Source organism: Antechinus flavipes, chromosome 1 (assembly GCF_016432865.1).
Source record: "Antechinus flavipes isolate AdamAnt ecotype Samford, QLD, Australia chromosome 1, AdamAnt_v2, whole genome shotgun sequence".
In the NCBI taxonomy this organism is placed as follows: Eukaryota; Metazoa; Chordata; class Mammalia; order Dasyuromorphia; family Dasyuridae; genus Antechinus; species Antechinus flavipes.
The window spans coordinates 312,709,165-312,729,865 of NC_067398.1; the positions used below are offsets into that span (position 1 = coordinate 312,709,165).

Genomic DNA, 20,701 nt, shown 5'->3' on the forward strand with positions numbered 1-20,701 from the left:
AAAATTGGATTTAGAAAGAAGGTAAAAAATAACCTGAGAAGAAAAACAAAAATGTAAGCAAACAATAATAGAGTGTAAATGCTATGTTGTGGTCCACAATTATTTCCCAGTGTTCTTTCACTGGGTGTAGCTGGTTCTGTTCATTACTGATCAATTGGAACTGATTTGGATCCTCTCATTGTTGAAGACAGACACTTCCATCAGAATACATCCTCATACAGTATCTTTGTTGAAGTGTATAATGATCTCCTGGTCCTGCTCATTTCACTTACCAGTTCATGTAAGTCTCGCCAAGCCTCTTTGTATTCATCCTGCTGGTCATTTCTTACAGAACAATAATATTCCATACACAACAATAATACAGAACTCAATCATTCTCCAATTGATGGGCATCCATTCAATTTCCAGTTTCCAACCACTACAAAAAGGGCTGCCACAAATATTTTTGTACATGTGGGTCCCTTTCCCTTCCTTAATATCTCTTTGGGGTATAAGCCCAGTAGTAACACTGTTGGATCAAAGGGTATGCACAATTTGACAACTTTTTGAGCATAGTTCCAAATTGCTCTCCAAAATGACTGGATCCCTTCACAATTCCACCAACAATGCATCACTGTCCCAGTTTCCTCACGTCCCCTCCAACATTCCTCATTATCTTTTCCTGTCATCTTAGCCAATCTGACAGGTGTGTAGTAGTACCTCAGAATTGTCTTAATTTGCATTTCTCTGATCAACAATGATTTGGAACACCTTTTCATATGGATAGAAATAGTTTCAATTTCGTCATCTGAAAATTATCTTTTCATATCCTTTGGCTATTTATCAATTGGAGAATGGCTTGATTTCTTATAAAATTGAGTCAATTCTCTCTATATTTTGGAAATGAAACCTTTATCAGAATCTTTAGCTGTAAAAATATTTTCCCAGTTTATTGCTTCTCTTCTAATCATTGTCTGCATTAGTTTTGTTTATACAAAAGCTTTTTAACGATATAATCAAAATTTTCTTTTTTGTGATCAATAATGATGTCTAGTTCTTCTTTGGTCACAAGTTCCTTTCTCCTCAACGTGTTTGAGAGGTAAACTATCCTATGTTCCTCTAATTTATTTTTAATCTCATTCTTTATGCCTAGATCATTTTGAACTTATCTTGGTGTACAGGTGTTAAGTGTGGGCCAATGCCTAGTTTCTATCATACTAATTTCCAATTTTCCCAGCAGTTTTTGTCAAACAGTGAATTCTTATCCCAAAAGTTGAGTCTTTGGGTTTGTCAAACATTAGATTGCTATAGTTATAGCTATATATAGTTATAGTTAATTTGTAATAAGTCTTTTATTTTCAAATACATACAAAGATAGTTTTCAACATTCACCCTGTGCACAATCTTGTATTCCAAATTTTTCTTCCTTCTTCCTCCTACCCCATTTCCCTAAATAGCAAATAATCTAAAACAGGTTAAACATTTGCACTTCTTCTGTACATATTTCCACATATATCATGCTGTACATGTGTACACACACACACACACACACACACACACCAGATCAAAAAGGAAAAAACGAGAAAAAAAGCAAATAAACAACCAAAAAAAAGGTAAAAATTCTATGTTGTGATTCACATTCAGTCCCTGTGGTCCTCTTTCTGGATGCAGATGGCTCTTTCCATCGCAAGTCTATTGGAACTGGCCTTGAAAAAACCAAATCCATCACAGTTAATTATCACATGATGTTGTTGCCACTGTGTACAATGTTCTCCTGGTTCTACTCATCTCACTTAGCATCAGTTCTTTTTAAGTCTCTCCAGGCCTCTCTGAAATCATCCTATGGATCATTTGTTACAGAATGTTATAGAATATTCCATAACATTCCTATACCATGACTTATTCAGCCGTTCTTCATCCCAGTTCCTTGCCACTAAAAAAGGGCTATTACAAACATTTATACACATGTGGGTACTTTCATGATCTTTTTTCACGATCTTTTTGGGATACAGGCCCAGTAGACACACTGGATCAAAGAACTTGCACAATTTGATAACCCTTTGGGCAGAGTTCCAAGTTGCTCTCCAGAATGGCTGGAGATCAGTTCACAACTCTGCAACAATGTATTAGTGTCTGTTTTCCCACATCCCCTCCAGCATTTATTTTTTATCTTTTCCTGTCATCTTAGCCGATATGAGAGAAGTGTAGTGGTAAGAGATACCCATTTTCTTTCTTTCTTTCTTTTTTTAATATTTTATTTTATTTTATTTTATTTAATAATAACTTTATATTGACAGAATCCATGCCAGGGTAATTTTTTTTACAGAGATACCCATTTTCAAGAAAAACAGTTAGCAAAAAGTGGACAGTTAATTGTAGCTACACCTAGACGAGGGCCGAAGTTGGTTGCCTAGGTAACTAGGCAGTCTGGCGCATTCACAAAGCCTCTCCCCGACCACTTCTGGTACAAGAGGCGGGACTAAAGTCGCAGCTGGTGAATTTCGTTTCGTCACTTCCTTCGCAAGTAGGCTCCTCGCACTTGGATTGGGTACTCCCTTCCAATCAGCCGGATGTCCCGCCTCCTGAGTGTATCCTGGTTCTGGCTGAAGCGATGGCGGCTCTGACAGAAGTGCAGCGGTTACAGGCCCGGTTAGAGGAGCTGGAACGCTGGGTGTACGGGGCGGGCGGGGCGCGCAATTCGCGGAAGGTGAGCAGGCCGAGAGTCGACGCTCCGGCCACAAATCCAGAATTCTCCTTTGCGTGGGTCTTTCTCAGGCTCATCTTCCCCGGGCTGTGACTAACCCCGTCCCTTTTCCACTCCATGACTCTCCCTCTCCCAGTGACTACCTGGTGATCACCCTGTCCGAATGTGTCCTCCCCCAAGTGACTCTTCCGTGATGTGACACCACCCCACAAGTACTGCCTGCTGACCTCCCCTCCCCCAGTGATTGTTGTGACACCCGCCGCCACCACCGGGTGACCACTAGCTGACCGCCCTTTCCCTTCCCCCTGTAGCTAGCCCGGAGGACCCTCGTGCCTTCTCCTTGACCCTCACTTCTGGCATCCCGTGAATTCCCACTGACCCCTTTGTCACCCTTAGTGACCACCCCGTGAAACTTTCATATTACACTGATCCCCTCGTGTTGTGACCGTCTGTGATTTCTCTTCGCTGCTTCCCTAATGACTTTCACCCAGAGTGACAGGCCTGGTCACCCCTCACTCTTCTCTGCCTTGGGGATTCTTAGACAGGATATTTCCACCACCTTAGACTTCTTATTGGTAACCCCCAGTAATACTCCCCACTATGAGGCTTCACTGATTTCCTGTTGTGTGATTTTCAGTGAATTTTCCCCAAAGATGTCTCTTCACTGATACCCCCATAGTGACTTAAGGTGACTTCCCTGTCTGACACTTGGCTGCCCCTCCATCTCAGGGATTTTCCACTGTATGACACCCTCTTTCCCCTCCCAAAAATGTAGGACTCTTTATTGATACTAGTTTTCTGACCTAACTTCTTAGTTCCACTGGAATTTACTTCCCCACTGTGGAAGCTTCACACAGTTTACCACCTCACCTCATTAAATAACATCCAATGATGGTCCCTCATTCTGTGATCCTGTGACCCTTACTCATTTTGACTCTCATTCACAACCCTTCCCCTATTTCACCCTTAGTGAGTCCTCCTAGTCCCTCTGGTGACTATTTCCTACTGACCCTTCCCTGAATATTCCCTTTCCTGAGTGACTAACCTGTGTGTGTTGTTCTCCTCGGATAAACTGCAGAATCATTTATTTTGTTAGCCTTCTCCAGCATCCCCTCCTGTCACGGAATATCTACTCCCAAACACACGACATCTACCTCCCATTTCTTTCTGCACCATAGTGTGAGTCTGTGATCACCTCTCTTCACTGTGTGTGAAACATTGACAGATCATCTCAATGTGGTTCATCAGCCCTTCTAGGAAAATGGTTGTTTTGCTGCAATGCCCAAGGCCATCAACCCTGATCTGACCCTCCTTCTTGGATAGTCTTGGTCCTATAGCTAATTAAGCAGCTTAGTTATGAACTGCCTTTTACTTTTAAGGACTTTTAAGTGGTTCAGTGAATAGAGCACTGAACTTGGAGTCAGGAAGACCTGAGCTCAAATGTGGCCTCAGACACTTAAAACTGTGCGAGCCTGGGCAACTCACTTAACTCTGTTTGCCTTAGTTTCACCATCTATGAAATGAAAAGAAAATGGCAAACCACAAGTGTCTTTGCCAGGAAAATCCCAAATGGGGTCAGAGTCAGACTTCCCTGAAAAACCAGTGAACAATCTCTAATCTCAGTTTTCCCCTGTGTTCTGTGTCTTCCCCGTTATCTCTTTGAGACAGGGATCTGGGTTGGATGATAGAATTAGATAGGATACCTCATTATACAGAACTGTATTCTCCATTTCCTGCTTGTTATATTCTTTGTAACCTCTGAGTCCTTAGCTATTTGAAATGATCTGAAACTGTAGCAGGAAGGATTTTCTTTATAAACAAACAAGGCTTCTCTTTAAACAGGGGATGAAACACCAAAATAAATGATGAACCTTGATTCTGTTTTTCCCTAATAAATCGGTGAGTTAGAATTCCCAGTTACTTTGGGCTAAATTAGGAACAAAAGTACCCTCCGACAAGGTGGCAATGTATGAAATAACCCTCTATAATTATTTTGGGGCATAGTTGACCATTTTCAGCCCAATCTCCTGATGGTGCCTTCCTCCTCTCCTGAGAAAGACCATGACTTAAAAACTAGCAAAATTCCAAAGGAGATCTTCAGCCAATGGACTTCTCAGATTTATCAGTTCTATTATTTATCATACAACTCAGATAAGAAATTGGGAATAAGGAGACTCTTCTAGATTAAAATGCTAATTTTTTTTGGTTTAAACACATTTCACATTCCAGATGCTGTGCTTGGCACTGGTAGCACAAAGATGTATGACACTATCTCAGTTTCTGAAGCTAATAGGCTGAATGGCAGACAAATTAGATTTTAGGCACATCTATGATCTTTCATACAGATTTCACATGTGTCGATTCATACTTTTTTATTCTGTTGTTATTCCAGATCTTTTTGTAAATCTCTAAAAGATCTACCCAATGTGCTGGATTTCCTCCTTTGGTTCTTTTAATTTCTTTAGGATTTTATCACAATATTTGAGTTATCTGGTATTTCTTATTTCAGTGTATGAATATGTCACTTCCTTTTCCTGTAATACATGGGGACTTACACAAAACATATGATGTTATATTGTAAAGATAAGAAAATGGAGGACTAAAGAATTAAACTGACTTGAATAAACTCACACAGATAGTAAGCAGCAGAAATTAGATTCATATGCAAGATGCTCTGATTCATCTAGTGCTCTTTCCTCTGCATCATAACTGGGAAGATTATTGGTATCAAAGAGATGAGCTTTTATGATGACCCAGGAAAAATTCAATAAAAATTCAGAATCATGATAGCAAAATGTGAGAAGGTGCTATATAACTGTCACATGAATTGTTTTGATAATGAATGTTCTCTCCAGGGAAGGAGAGTATCAACTTGGCTGGGATGTTTTGAGCTGGGTCTTGAAAAAATGAGTAAAATGTAAATCTTTAGACAGGAATAAAATGGGGGTGGAGAGAAATCATCATTTTAGTCAGATATAACTATATTATCTCTAGTTGTAGAGGTTATAATTGTAGAGGTTGTGAAGCTCACCTTCCTTTCCCAAGATGAATCCTCTTGATTTGGGTGTCATCTCTTAAGCAAGTGCCATTGTTTTCCCTGTATTTGGTGGTGGAACTGCAGGAGACAGACTAGACTATGGGGCTGCACTAGTTTTTATATGATTCTGCATACTTATCATGGAATCAGATTTCATCAACAGGCTTTTCTGTCTGTTCTGAACTAGTGGATAGGGAATAGAATTGTCTGACTAGTTTATGTTTTAACTTTCTACTTCAGCTTCTGTCTCTTCACCCACTTCTCATTCATTAGACTAAGATCTTTTAATTAAATTTCTAGGCAAAAGAGTATGAACTAACATACAATTTTTACAAATGCACTATAGTTTTAATTTGATTCCAGTAAAAGTTTCTAAAGCAATCAATTCCCATTCTCACATTATATTTCTCACCACTACCTACAAACTTTTTTCTCAGACAATTTATTTACACCAAGCACCAACTCTAGGCCCAGCACCAGGCTCAGTTACTCTGTAAGGGAGAAAAAGTTGCTCACATTCTGCTTTGAGAGACTAGCCCAACATTAGAGAAGCAATTAGAAAATAGTTACAAGACAGCATAAAATACAGGAAACTATAGAAGATTTAAAATTAGTATATAGCAATGGGGTGATCTTTTGATATAGTGGGTAGCCTATGCTAATGTTGAAGATTGAGTAGACCAAGTGATGCGTGAAGGATTTGAGGGTGTCATAGGGGAGGGACAGATTGATAGACAAGTTTAGGGATTTGGTAAAAATATCTTTTATATTATTATATTTATATTTATAGTCCTGGCTCTATTGATCAACTGCTTCTGTTAACCTATTTTTATTTTTCTCTCCCTCTCTCTCTTTCTCTCTCTCTTACTCTTCTTCCCTTCCCTAGGTAGCTGATGGCTTGGTTAAAGTACAGGTGGCTTTGGGGAACATTTCCAGCAAAAGAGAGAGGGTTAAAGTCCTGTTTAAAAAGAGTAAGTTCTTCTATAACTAGTGTTTTTGAACTGCTAGAGTTTCTGGAGGTGTAAAAGAGAGTGATTCCTGCTTCCTTACAAGACCAGGGTGGGTAGGCTAATCATTTTGGGGTAAGCTTTGACTTGTTCGGATGCTGTCCAGATATGATGATGTTTAACTATGAACATGCAATGGTTTGTTATTCCAACTGTAATTCATTAGTATATTGGTAAGAGGTAACCCACCTGAATTATCAGTGATCAGAACTGTAGTCAGATCCTCTCACCTTGGTGTGGTGATGAAGAGAGAGTGAGGGAGGGAGAGAGAGAAAAAGCTGGAAATGGAGAGGGAAATACTCCAATACTGGAAAGAGGACTTTGGGTTATTCTTCATGTAGAGTTGAAATAAAAGAAAAAAAAAAAAACTGGCTCTAAGGCATCCTATAAACTGTTCCATTCAAGCCAATCTGTGGGTAGACTAATTAAGTTAATTAAAATATGATTTATACTAATCCATTTTGATGGACTTTAATTTTCTCTTAAAATAAATATTGATATTTTTTTTGCTAGGGGTAATAGTTATCCCTAGTATCTTTTCTCTCTCCCAGACAGCCATTCCATATAACAAATAGTATTTTTAAGACAAAAAAGAAAAAGGAAGAAGAGGAAAAAAATATCATAACTGATTATTGAAAAAGTCTAAAAACATGAACAATATTAGAGGCAGCTAGGTAGCTCAGTGCCAGCCTCGGTTTTCTTATCTATAAAATGGGGATAATAATAGCATCTGTCTCCCAAGATTATTATGAGGATCAGTTGAGGAAGAAAGGAAAGGAGAGTGGCAGGAAAAGGACTGTGAGCCCATGCAGGGTAGAGGCCAACAAACAGTTCAAGGACACATTGAGGCCAGGGAGGTTTGGCCATAACATGACAGGGAAGGGGAAAAAGAGATAAACATGGGTTCAGACAGGAAAAAATGAAGAATATGAGGCCAACAAAAAAAAAAAAGGCATGGACAGACAGAAGACAGACATATGGGGGTCTAGCAGGTGGGCAGAGTGGGGCAAAGGTCTCCTTTCTTTATCTCTGAGATCTCTAGCCAAGCCTCCAGTCTGAAAGCAGTGTCTCTTCTGCTTTCACTTGGAGGTTTTTGTTTTTTTTGGTGAGGTAGTGAAGGAGGTGGGAGATGGAAAAGTGGTGAACCAAGGGGCAGAAGCAAAAGACACTGAACAGCAAAGTTAACATATATATATTAGAGTTTATAATATATATTAACATATAATATTTACTATATATAATATAAATTATATATTTAGATTTCTTTTAGAATTCTTTATATAACATATGTTAACATACCAGTCATTCTGATCTATATATCTTGTCACTGGATGCAGATGGCTGTGGAAGAGAGAGTGAGGCTGGTGACACAGCCCTCTCACTTAAATCACATTCACTTATATATCTTGGCATTACTTTCCTGTAGTCCTGGTCCTCTTCTAGAAGGAAGGGCAAAGACAAACTACAATATGTTTGCATATGTAAATCTAGTACTGTTTTTAAGTGCTTATTACCTCTCCCTCTCTCAATATTATAACATATGGACCTTCTATTTGCATGAAGCAATGGGCTGGGAGGTATCCTCTCATATCTCCTTTATTTAGTTATGATTTACCTTTATAATTTTGTTACATTCAATTTTGATTTGTGTATGTGTGTGGGGGGTTTCATTTACATTGTCATAGTTATTTTCTTGGCTCCATTTTACTCTGGATCAAATTCATGTAAATCTTCATCAAATATATAATTTTTTTTTTACACAACAATAGTATTCCATTATATTCATGTTTAGTCATTTCCTAAAAGATGTGTATTTGCTTTTTTTTCTCCTCCCAAAAGTGCTGCTGTAAATATTTTGTTATATATGGGGATTTTCTTCCTATTGATGGCTTCCTTGGAATATAGACTCCAATAATGGAGTCTCTGATTCAAAGGATATGTATATTTTAGTCACTTTATTTGCAGAATTTCAAATTGTTTTCTGAAATAATTATACCATTTTATAATTACATAGCAAATATTTGTGTTCCCATCATTCTGTAACCTCTCCAAAATTGACTGTTGTCTTTTTTGGGGTCATCTTTGCCAACTTGCAGAGTGTGAAATGAAACCTCAGTGGATGTTTTGATTCCCACTTGTCTTATTTGTAATTTGGAGCATTCTTTGATGTGGTTTTGAATTCTTTGCAATTTTTTCTTTTGAGAAGTAGTTGTTCATATCCTTTGACCATTCTTCTATTGGGGAATAGTATATTAGTCATATACATGTAAATATATGTACCTATTTATTAATATTTATATGTCTTAGATATTAAACCTATCTCAGAGAAATTTTATACAAAATTTTTTTTTCCCATTTGATCATTTCCTTTTTTATCTTGGGTGCACAAATTTTGTCTAGACAATAGCTTTGCAATTTTATGTAATCAAAGTTATCTTTTATCTTTTGTAATTGTCTCTATCTCTTGTTTGGTAAATAATACTTCTAATTTTAAAAATAATATCTTTAATATTATAATCATGTATCCATTTAGAATGCATTGTTGAATATGGTATGAGGTATCTAAGCCAAATTTCTGCCACAATGTTTTCCAGTTTTCCCAGTAATTTTTATTTAAAAAGGAGTTTTTTCCTCAGTAGTTTTTAATTTCCACTTTATCTAACACTTGGTTATTGAATTCCCTTGTTTCTGATTCCCCTTTGTCTTTTCCATTGATCTTTTGTTGTTTTTTTAAACCAATACCAGATAGATTTGATGATTGTAGTTATCTTAGTAAGTTCCTTTTGAAAAACTCTTAATTTTGTCTAGGTTCAACTAGGAAAAAGTGAGTTTTTCTACAGCCCAGAATTTAAAAAAGGCAACTGTGTGCCTATGAATTTGTCACGTGATAAAAGGTAATGAGCACCCAGATCAATTCCAGACACGAGGTAGAATTTACACAATTGGGATAAAATAAAGTGGGACTTTAGATGAGATAGGACTAAGACTAGCTGTCGACACTACAGCATCTTCCTGCCTTGACATCTCATCACAGTCAGTAATCTGCTTGTGGAATGAAGGAATTTAAGTCCCTGCTCCATGATGAGAATCAGGCAGTTTCCTGACGGACAGAAAGTGGCTAGATATATCTCTGAGTCTCTAAACTTCGGATGGCTCTTACAAGGAGGAACTGCATTAGACTTCATAATGAATTTTTTTGTTTTGTTTTCTGCACCCCATTTCATTATGGTATAGGTTAGAACTAAAGCAGACCAATTATGGATGCACATTAGAAATTTGTGGAGAAACTTATGATGTTTAGATTATGATTTTTAGCATTGGGAATTGTTTCTGGAAAAGCAGAACTGGCCTCTATTCTGAACGTTTCAACATATATATTTCAATAACATCCATTTCCAGGTTTCCCCTCATTCTCATTGGCCTGTGAAAATTGCATTCTTTCCACTAGCAGTTACTGTAAGGAACCTGGTTCTCCCTATATTCAGAGTATAGAAAACTTCATCACTATGAATCAAACACATGCTTCCTTAAAAATATAGAGTTTACCAAAAATCCAATGCTGTTGTGGAAAGATCATTTCAGTTCAACAAGTATTTATTGAGTTGTTCAAAATATAATTCCTAAAATGAGATCTCTTTGAAAGTAGAAAAACATAAGTATATAGTGTTTACTAATACTGATTATCAGTATCTCTCAGATTTTATACATTAAATTTTGGAAGAAAGTGCAAACTTTCTTCAAACTGATGTGTTAAAAAATTTCCATGTGCAACCCATTGTGCTAGGTTGATTCATTGATAGATATTAAAAATGCAAAGATGAAAGAAAATATAAATCCTTCCTATAAAGGAGTTTGTTATGTAGTATGGAAAAACAAGATATATACATATATTTCAGTACAAAACAAGAATGCGATCAATGTAGTGGAAGAGTACAGGCAAAATAATTATGAAAATTATAATATTCCAAGTGTTCCTGTCCTTCATGTGATAGCTACTCGATTGTGTGTTATCCTGACTATGACTCCTCTTTACTTGAATTTTTTTTTGGCTGCTTGAAATAATCTTCCTTTGACCTTGGAATTCTGGATTTTAGCTATACTGTATTTGGGATTCTTTCTTTTGGATTTTCAGGAAATGACCAGTGGATTCCTTCTATTTTGACTTTGCCTTTTGGTTCTAAGGCAATTTTTCCCTTTATAATTTCTTGAAATATGATATCCAGGAACTTTTTTTAAAAAATCCTGACTTTCAGGTAATATAGTGATCCTTAAATAAGCCTTTCTTTTCCTCATTGATTTCTGTATTTTACAACCTTATTATTTCTTAATGTTTTGTGGAATTATTAATGTCTAGTTATTCATTTGCTAAGCTTGTTCCAAGCTGTTGGAACATATCTTTTCATATGTTTCTTCATTTGATATCATTTTGCTTGCCTTCTCAGTGGGCAGGGAAGAGGTGAGAGAGAGAATTTAGAACTTAAAATTTAAAAAGAAAAGAATGCTATAAACAAATTATAAAATTTATTTAAACAAAGAAATTAGGGATTGGATTGGGTTTTGGAAAGAAGATGATTTCAGTTTTAAATTTGTTGAGTTTCAACTTTATTTGGTAGGTAGTTGGAAATATAGATCTGGAGCACGGGAAGATTTCAGGCTGGAAATACAGGTTAGGGAGTCATTTGCATAAGGGTAATAATTGATGTAATTCAAATGGATATGATTATCAAGGAAGGTAATACAGATAGGGTCAAGGATAGCATATTTGGGAATACCAGCATTTATGAAATAGGAGAAAGATGAATCTACAAAGAAGACATTAAAGAAACAGCAATCAGAGAGATAAAAGAATGGGAGTCCAGTGTTATAAAAGCTGAGGAGAGAGAATATAAGTCAAGTGCTACAGAGAGGTCAAAGAAGATAAAGATGGGGGATGAGGGAGTGGAAAGCCATTGAATTTGATTAGAAAAAACTGACAATGCTCAACTATTTTTGTTGGTGTCTAATATTAGAATTATTTCATCTAATTTCTTTAGGGTTCTAGTAGATGACTGAACTACTGAACTGTTCTCTTCAGGATGGTCCTTTGACTGGGGGCCATTTCTTTTTCCTTCAATGAGAAGTCTCCATTTTTTTTTTTTTTTAGCCCCTTAACTTTTAAAATTCTGAATTAACGAGTAAGAAAAAGAGATTCTTTTTAAAAATAAGCATTTCTTTATGCAAAGTGAAATACATATAGAAGATTATATATGAAGCCACAAGATTCTACTTGACAGTACTTAACTTTAAACAAAAATGTTTATAATAAATTTAGCCCATTAGTTTTGTATATCTTGTTTATCCTTTGAATTTTGTTTTGTATTCCTTTGTACATTGTTAGAAATGTTTCACTGGCCCTCCTCTTTCCCCTCCCCCCCTTATTTTGGCATCAGTACTGTTATATCCCACGTTCCCTACCTCCCCAATTAAGAACAGGAAAAAAAGATGATCCTTGTATCAAATAAAGAATAATAATTTTTTTAAAATCCATACAGTGGCCAAATCCAAAAACATATTGTTTCCTTCAGTATCTTGAATGCAGCATATTTTGTCATGGATCTTCTGAAGATGTGGTTGGTGAGCTTTTTGGGCAGATTTCTAAAATTTTTTTGCTTTTTTAAAAAAATAAATTTTATTGATATCTTTTGTTTATACATTGTCTAAATTCCCCCACCTCTATTCCACATAATTGTTCCCAAAAAAACCCATTTGCACCAGGGAATCCAATTAAAAAATATAGTAAACAATTACTTTCACCCCAGAACTGTACAAAATGTCAGCTTGCAACCAATAGACCGTAGGAAAAAGGGAGAAATGTTTATAGAGTATTTACCATATGCCAGGCATTGTGCTAAGCAGTTTGTCAGATATTACTTATTTTGTTCTTACAACAATCTTATGAAGTGGGTACTATTATTATCCTTGTTTTGCAGTTGAGAAAACTGACAAACAGGGTAAGTGACTTGAGGCTGGATTTGAACTCAGGACCTTCTAAATTTCTACCCAGTGCTTGGTCTACTGTGCCACCAGCTGCCTCAGAGAGGAGTCAGAAAAAGGAAGTCCTTGCAAGTTTTCATGTCCAGAGAAGCATCTGTAGAGAGCTTCTTTGAGAATGCCTCAGGGTAGTTAGCCCCAAAATAGACCAATGTAGATCAAAAACCAGCTACTCATTACTGTCACAGTTTTCAGACCAGGTCAAGGAATCTGAAGACTCTTGTATCTTGTCCTGGGATGCCAGAGAGTTTCCTGAAGAACTAGTCCTCTAAATCTCAAATGTCAGAGGAGACCCAACTCCTCTGGAGTGGAGTGGAGGTTAACACTAAAACTCAGAGAGAGATCAAACAGAGCCAACCATCTCATCCAAAAGTACAGCAAGGGGAGGAGCCTGGACCTGGCACAGTCCCAATTAAGAAACTAAAGTTGGAAAAATAAATAAAAGAGAAAGCATTGACCAATATCACAATTTATTGAAAATCTAGTGATTATCCAAAAGGAGAGAATAACTCCATAACAACTATTATAGTTGTTCTTAACAGCTACAAGGAGAAACTCAAAGGAAAAAAAAAGGATTTTGCAAAGTCAAGTGAGCAGAACCAGGATAGTTTTGTATACAGTAACCGCAATGTTATAAGAAGGATCCACTCTAAAAGACTTGACTACTCTGATCAAGACAGTGATTCAACACAGTTTTAGAGGACACATTATTAAAAATGTTATCCACCTCCAAAAAGTGAACTGATGAACTCTTAAGTGCAGATTGAAACAAATTTATTTTACTTGGTTTATTTTTCTTGTGTTTATTTTCTTTTGCAACATGGCTAATACGGAAATATGTTTTGCATGGCTTCATGTGTAATTATCACACTGCTTACCTTCTCAAGGTTTGGGGGAAGGGTGGAAGGGAGGAAGAGAATTTCAAACAAAAATATTTAAATGGTAAATTTTTTTACATTAAAAAATTTTTAATGGTACAATTTTAAAATATTTAATGAAATAAATTTTTTTTTCAAAAATACTAGAAAGCCTAGGAATAAATGAACTTTAAAAAAGACAAAAATGAGTTTTTCACAAAGACTATATTAATACTTAGAAGATATAAAAAGCTCTGGAGGAAGAGTTTGGATGATTATGTAGCTTAGAAGTGAAAGTGTTAAATGTTACCTAAGAAATGGATTTCTTGAAAACCAGAATAAACTAAACAGGAATCAGCTATTCCATGAAACAGAATCAGTAGAACAAAATCAAAAGATTGAAAAAATAGAAAACAGTGTAAGATAGCTACTATCAATGTATGTAAAGATATCTGGTTCACAATATGTCATAGCCAGAATCCAGAGCTCCCATGTTCTCCCACTCCCAAAATGATGCCAGCATTCAGGAAGAAAGAGTTCAAATATCTAGAAACCACAGTCAGAATCAGCAGAAGATTTTAGATTACAGTATTTGAAAGGCAGTCTTAAAACCAAAACTAATTTACCATGTAAAGTTAAGGAAAATTTTACAAGGATAACACATATACATATATGTATTTGATGGAATAAATGGCATATTTGATGTAAAGAGTTGAATTAAGTAGTAATTTTTGAAATACAAAAACAAGAATCCAGAAAATCCTGGAAAGGTAAATATATTTCATCAAGTTCAAGCAACTATATGATGACAGACTAACATTCTAATAAAAGGAAATGAAAAAAGGGTTCCTTCAGAACCTTAATGTTTTCATAGAGATATTTAAGGAGTTAAATGAGAAATTGTGGATTGTTTCTTTTCTGAGGATTAAAAGAGAAGGAAAAAGAAATATACTAGTATTAAAAAAAAGATGGTGAAACTTGCTCTTTCTCATAATTGAGGTGTATGAAAAGAGTACTAAATGTAGAGAAAAGAGTCCTGGAAGAGGACATCTGATGAACCTTACTCTTGATCCCAACTGGACAGAATTTGGTATAAAAATACATCAAATTCAACAAGATATAATAGGGATAGATGGGGATGAGGAAGGATAATACCAGAGAGAACAACCTTAATTCTGAAAGGGAAAGGGGGATAGAAAAAAAACAAAGAAATAGACTCTAAAGGAGTCCTCTGAAGACAGTTGGACAATAGTTAATTAGAGTGGCATTGAGTTATTAATTATTTAAGAAGTAAGCAGAACCAGGAAAATGATTTGCATAAGGATAGCAACACTAAAGAAAAAACTTAGAAAAACTTGAGAATTATTATTTAAAAATTATAGACCATATCTTCAAATAATCTATAATGAAGCATGTTAACCACCTGACTGACCTAGAACATCCTGTGCAGAAACTAGCATTTCTTGATATGACTATTGTGTAGGTTCCTTTTGTTTGATTACTCTTGTTTTACATTTTTTTTTCTTTTAGTTTTAAATTGGATTAAGAAAGAAAGTTAGTAATTGTGATGCTTTGAAAAGAAGATGACTGGTTTTTTATGCAAAGAAGGAAACAAATTCAGAAAAAAGTATAAACAAGCAGGATCATTTTTAAAGTATCATAGAATTTATTATATATTTTTTCTTTAAAAACAAGTGTGAAATGGAGACTAACAGTTTCATATGACATCTTTTTTTGTGTTCTGTGTATATGGAAATGCTTTTTGCTGTTTTGAGTCCAGCATAATTTTTTTTGAATCAAATGAATTTGTGGCTAGATTTTAGTTAAGCTTGTGTTAAAAGGCTATGGTCTTTTAAATTTTCTATATGTGATTTTTGGATGGATTTTGTTTTCAAATATATTTTATTAATAATTTTTTTAAAATTAAACACTTCAGCTTTATTTTAGCTGAAACTAAGATGAAAAGTGATTTTTCCCCCCCATCCATTTTGGTCAGTATAACCAGGGGAAGCAGTGTTTCAGTGGTCTTAATATGGTAGTAGTGATAATGTATATAACATTTATTAAGCCCCTGGATTTGGGACTGAGGACAGGACATTGGAAGCTAAGAAAAATAGAGATCTCATTTATCTTACAATAAGATTATAACCCCACAAATTAAATTGTTGCTCCCTCTTCTTAAATGACAACTTTATAACATTTCTTGAGTTGTTGATTTTTTTTCTTCTGTTCCCTTTTTTTCTTTTGATTACTTAGTTGAAGACCTGATAAAATACCTGGATCCTGAGTACATCGATCGTATTACTGTTCCTAATGCTGCCAAATTGCAATTCATCTTAGCAGGTAAACATGTAGTGAGCTTTCCCTATTAAGCATCACAAGTGAATTCTATATCCGTCTAATTGCTGGACCTGAAGAAACTGACTTAATTCATGGTTTAATTTCTTCTCAGCTAGCATTGAAAGGCCCAGTCCAATCTAGACCATCAGCCATTACCAAAATGATTTGGAATTCCCCTTGGCGTCCTCAGATTGAGAAGGGGCTACAAATTCTCCGGGGCAAAGAAGATAGGCCTAATCTATGAATTCTTGTCCTCATGGCAGCCATTGTAACTAGCAGGGTCAAATTCAAAGTCAGTCAGAAGACAGATCTGTTAAAGTTCTTATATGGGCTAATGAATGTCTTGAGATCAATCTTCTCTTTTGGGTGTGCTCATTCAGTAGCCCCTCAGGATTTTCACCCCAAAGTTATCCTTTGTTTGCTGGGCCTCACTCAAGTGAGGAAAGAGAGCCTGAGGGAAAGGCTTGACATGAAATTGAATTTGGAGGTGGAGTGATTTGAGAGAATTATTGGAAATTGTAAAGAGTCTCATTTTTAAGTTCTTTTATCTTACAGTAAAAGTAGAGGACCATGAACTTGATGATTGAAGTGAACCAATAAGAATTTATTTGAACACATACTGTGTATCTAGCTTTGTGTTTATTATATGAAATAATAGAGATGTGGTCCTTAATTTTCAAGAAGTGTAGTGCAGAACATAAGACATACATAAAATGAGTATGGCACTGTTCCTGATCCCCAAAGGATACTGAGTATGAGGGGTCAGGAAAAGGGGAGAAGTCAGTGTGGCCGGTAGTCTATAAACAATTTCAAAATTCTGTTGATGCTTCCACTGGAATATTCCACTGGAATATGCTTTCCTGCCTTCCCATTTCCAGTGCTAAAATCCTAGTCCAAGCTTAATCATCTCATGCTTTTGAATTACTGCATCTTCAGTCCCTTCTAGTCTCTCTCATATCTATTCCATATATTCTCCAGAATGAGCTTCCTAAAAATACTTCTGTCATACCACTGCATTGCTCAAAAACCTTTGTCTACTGATAAAGTAGAGGGCCACTGGGCCCTCTTATCACGGAGTCTCACCCTGCTAATCTGGAATTTCTTTGTCCTTTTTACCTATTTAAATCCTATATATGTTCTTTAGGGCACAACTCAAGACTTTCTTTCCTCTAGAAACCTTTCCTATCTTCTTCCTCAGAAGTTGTATAACACTTACATATCTATACCACACATTACTCCCTTGTATTGTTCATCAGATTTGCATGTGTCTTTGTCTCCTAAACTAGACTTGGTGTAGTAGATAGAGTGCTGGGCCTGGGGTCAGGAAAACCTGAGTTCAGAATCATCTTCAGAAATTTACTAGCTAGCTGTATGATCCTGGGCAAGTCATTTAACCACTGCTTCCTCAGTTTCCTCATTGGTAAAATGGAGAAATAACATCTCACATCCCAGGGTTATTGTGAGAGTCAAATGAGATAATAATTATAAAGCACTTTACAAGCCTTAAAGGACTATATAAATGTTAGTATTATTGTATGTCTTTATATTACTCCAATGCCTTGCATTATTATATGAGAAAACATTTGTTGCTTGAGTTGAATGCATGAAGGAAGAGATGGAACTGAACTGTATCTTGCAGAGTGGGTAAGATATGGATTGGTAGGGGGAGATAAGAGGGCATTTTCACTTAGGAGATTAGGGGAAAACAATGTGAATCACTGCTTTAGGTGGCAAGTTATGCATCATGAAAATGTGTATAACATTAGGGGCTAGGTAGAATCTGGAGCAAGAGTTGTTAATCTTTTTTGTGTGTGTGTGTGTCAAAGACCATTTTGGTAGCCTAGGAAAGCCTGTACACCCTCTCTCTGAATAATGTTTTTAAATAATTGAAGGAAATATTCTTTTTAGTGAAAGGTTACTGAAAATAAAGATTTGTCTATATTTCCCCATCCAAGTCCATGGACCCCCAAAATCTATCCCAGAATCCCTGATGTTGGAGCAGTAGAGATCCCACAAAACCAAGGTAGGAGGAAGTTACCAGAGTTAGCTCAGGTGGACCTTGTTATCTTTGAATGTCTTATTTTCTCACTCTACACACATATATTTGAAGATGGATTATAGGGGCAAGAGGTATCTATCATCTGAGGTCTTGATCTCTACTTCATTGTTTTGTTCCTTTCCTCTCAGAGGAGCAGTTTATTCTCTCCCAAGTGGCACTCCTGGAGCAGGTGGAGGCTCTGGCTCCCCTTCTGGACAGCTCTCACATCAAAGGTAACTCCAAGACCCCATCCCCTGGGAAAATCCATTGCAGCTCTTGCTTTCCTCCTTGGGAAGCTACAGAAATGGCTATACTGGCTAGATTATGGCATTCTGCCTTGTAATTCTCTGCAACTTTTGTCCAGGTTGGGAGTGGTAGAGTGATATAGACATGGGAAGGGCCTTGAATCTGACTCAGTCAGCATAGGTGACTCAACTTTTAGCACCTCCAGCCTCTACATTTGAGTTCCTATTATATAGAAACTGCCACTGCCTAGATCAATATCTAGATACACATGGAATATTCCCTCCTGGTTTGGGACTGTGATTGAAAATCTATATGTGCTTATGACCCCTTTTTGGGGTCCATCTCCAGCGGTTCTAGGATGAGGGCTTCCTATAAAACCACAGTTCTCTGCTCTGTCCCTTTTTTTCATTGAGCCACTTAGATTAATCCATATCTCTTTATTTGGATGTCATTTTCCCCATATACAGAAAGAAAATCAGAATTCCTGAAAGCTAGCATTGTCCAATTTCATGTTGTCCATTACCCTATTTTTAATGAGGAAAATAGATTCTATAATCTCTTTTATTGTAGGCCTTATTGTCATTGGTTGTAGAAAATTTTTTTCACATATAATTTGAGTTCCCCTATGTGGTGGGGGAAAAAAAAAGGCAGAATCTACCTGTAAGAAGAAGGGGGGTGGTTTACATGTGTGTAAAGTTATTTTTTTATTATCCTTAGCACTAGATGTTGGCTGACTCTGCAGTGGTATTGCTACATGTCACTAAAAGACACTGAAAGCTTGAGTTTATATCTCAGAGGAGCTGAATCTTCCTGCTTTCCATTCTAGTCCTTACTGCTTGGCTTTGGTGGGGCCAGTGCCCCAGGGATGGGGCAGCAATCAGAAGGTTCATCCCTGCCTCTGTTAGGTCTTAGACGCTCCTTTGAGGGAGGGAGAATTCCTTCTGCATACTGACAGCAGCCTCTGCCTCTGCAGAGTTGGGTGGAGGGAGCAGGGCGAATGACAGACCTAGGCTTTAATTGAATCCAGATATCTATCTTGTCCTTCTTTAGGAGTTTTCTCTATACCTCCTCAATGCTGGCTACTGGAAGTCCTTGTTTCTCTGCCATAAGCTGCTGCTGATGCTCAGAATGATGAATTTCTGGGAGGCTTGCTTAGGGACTTAGCACATATTAGTGGCTTGGTCCTGGGCTCAGGCAGTGAGCTGTTTGTCTGTAGGCAAACTGGACTCTGCCTGGGAAGGAAAGAAAGGGATAGATCATAGTAACATGCCAACATTTCTATAAAACCCTTTGTCCTTGCTCTGTACGCAGGCCATAGGGGTAATCAGCCTCTGGAAAGAATAGAAAAGCTGGCTTGGGACACTTCTGAATCTTTGCTTGGCTCCTTTGCTCATTCCTTCTGTTCTCCAGTACTCCATGATTCCATGATTGGAATCAGACCTAATCTCCTTTTTCCATGCTGCCCTTCCAGGGGTAAAAGAGAGGCAGAAAGTGGCCGGGCAGCTTTCTTGCCCTGGGAACCTTCAGCATCAGCCCCCCTGCCCCACACTCCCACAGAGCCCTTCCTCCATCCATAGTTGCCAGGCAATCAATAGAAACTATCGTTTGTTTAGTTTAGAGACTCAATACTTTAATCCCAGCCGAAGACCTAATAGACTATTGAGTATTCCCCAGAGTATTTAAAAAAAAAAAAAAAAGACAACACATCAAATAATAGGCTTGTGCTTGTGTGAATTTCAGCTGTTCCCAAGCATGCTGCCCGGCTGCAGGCCCTGTCACAGATCCACATCCAGCAGCAGGTAGGGGTATGGTGTCCGGATTTGGGGAGTGGGAGGCAGGGAGGGAGGAGAGAGCAGTGGTGGAAGGAAAAGGCAGTCCCCCTTCTCCTCTGCATTTATGTAAACCAAAGAAAGGTCAGGAATATGCATCTGTCCCTCAGTTCATCTTGTCCTGGCTTTTCTCTCTCCCTTTTTCCCAGAGATCCAAGGAGAAATCAACTTACAGAATTTTTCAGTTGAGGAAACATGCTTAGAGTGGTATGTGGCTTGCCTAAAGTCACAATAAGTAACAGAAATAAAACTAGAACTCCAGTCTTTTGACTCAATCAACCCTTCTTCACAGTGACTGTTGGGGAGGGGGTAAAATAATCCCAAATGAGAAAACTATTGCTCCTGCTCTGATCTCCTTGCCCTGAACTCTCTCCATTAGTGATCCAGTCCTGTCTGTCCTAATTTCTCCTAGTTCAGGCATTCCGTTGGGGAAACAAGAATGGGACATAAGTGGGTCCTAAGTATGTCCAACCTGTCTTCCTAATCTAGTTACTGCCAAACTAACCGAGGGCTCCAAGACATGCACCCAGCCTCTCTCATCTGTCTGCCAGGGACCTGATAGTTTCCAGTAACAAATCATTAGTCTCTTGACTTAAGCATTTGCACAACTTTTTCAGCCCCCTTTTAAATTGTC

At 37.2% G+C, this 20,701-nt stretch overlaps 1 protein-coding gene across 2 annotated transcripts in view; it reads left to right on the plus strand.

Moving 5' to 3' along the window:
• The first annotated feature begins 2,533 nt into the window (after window positions 1-2,533).
• DCTN3 (dynactin subunit 3) overlaps window positions 2,534-20,701 on the plus strand; it is a 217,646-nt gene continuing 199,478 nt past the window's right edge. Inside the window, exons 1-5 of one of the 2 annotated variants that reach the window (XM_051965823.1) lie at window positions 2,534-2,686; window positions 6,607-6,691; window positions 15,871-15,957; window positions 18,142-18,225; window positions 19,979-20,037. In XM_051965823.1, the coding sequence (XP_051821783.1) occupies window positions 2,591-2,686; window positions 6,607-6,691; window positions 15,871-15,957; window positions 18,142-18,225; window positions 19,979-20,037 (411 nt within the window). In that variant the 5' untranslated portion in view covers window positions 2,534-2,590. The remainder of the gene's footprint in view (window positions 2,687-6,606; window positions 6,692-15,870; window positions 15,958-18,141; window positions 18,226-19,978; window positions 20,038-20,701) is intronic. The other variant, XM_051965812.1, reaches the window with a different exon arrangement.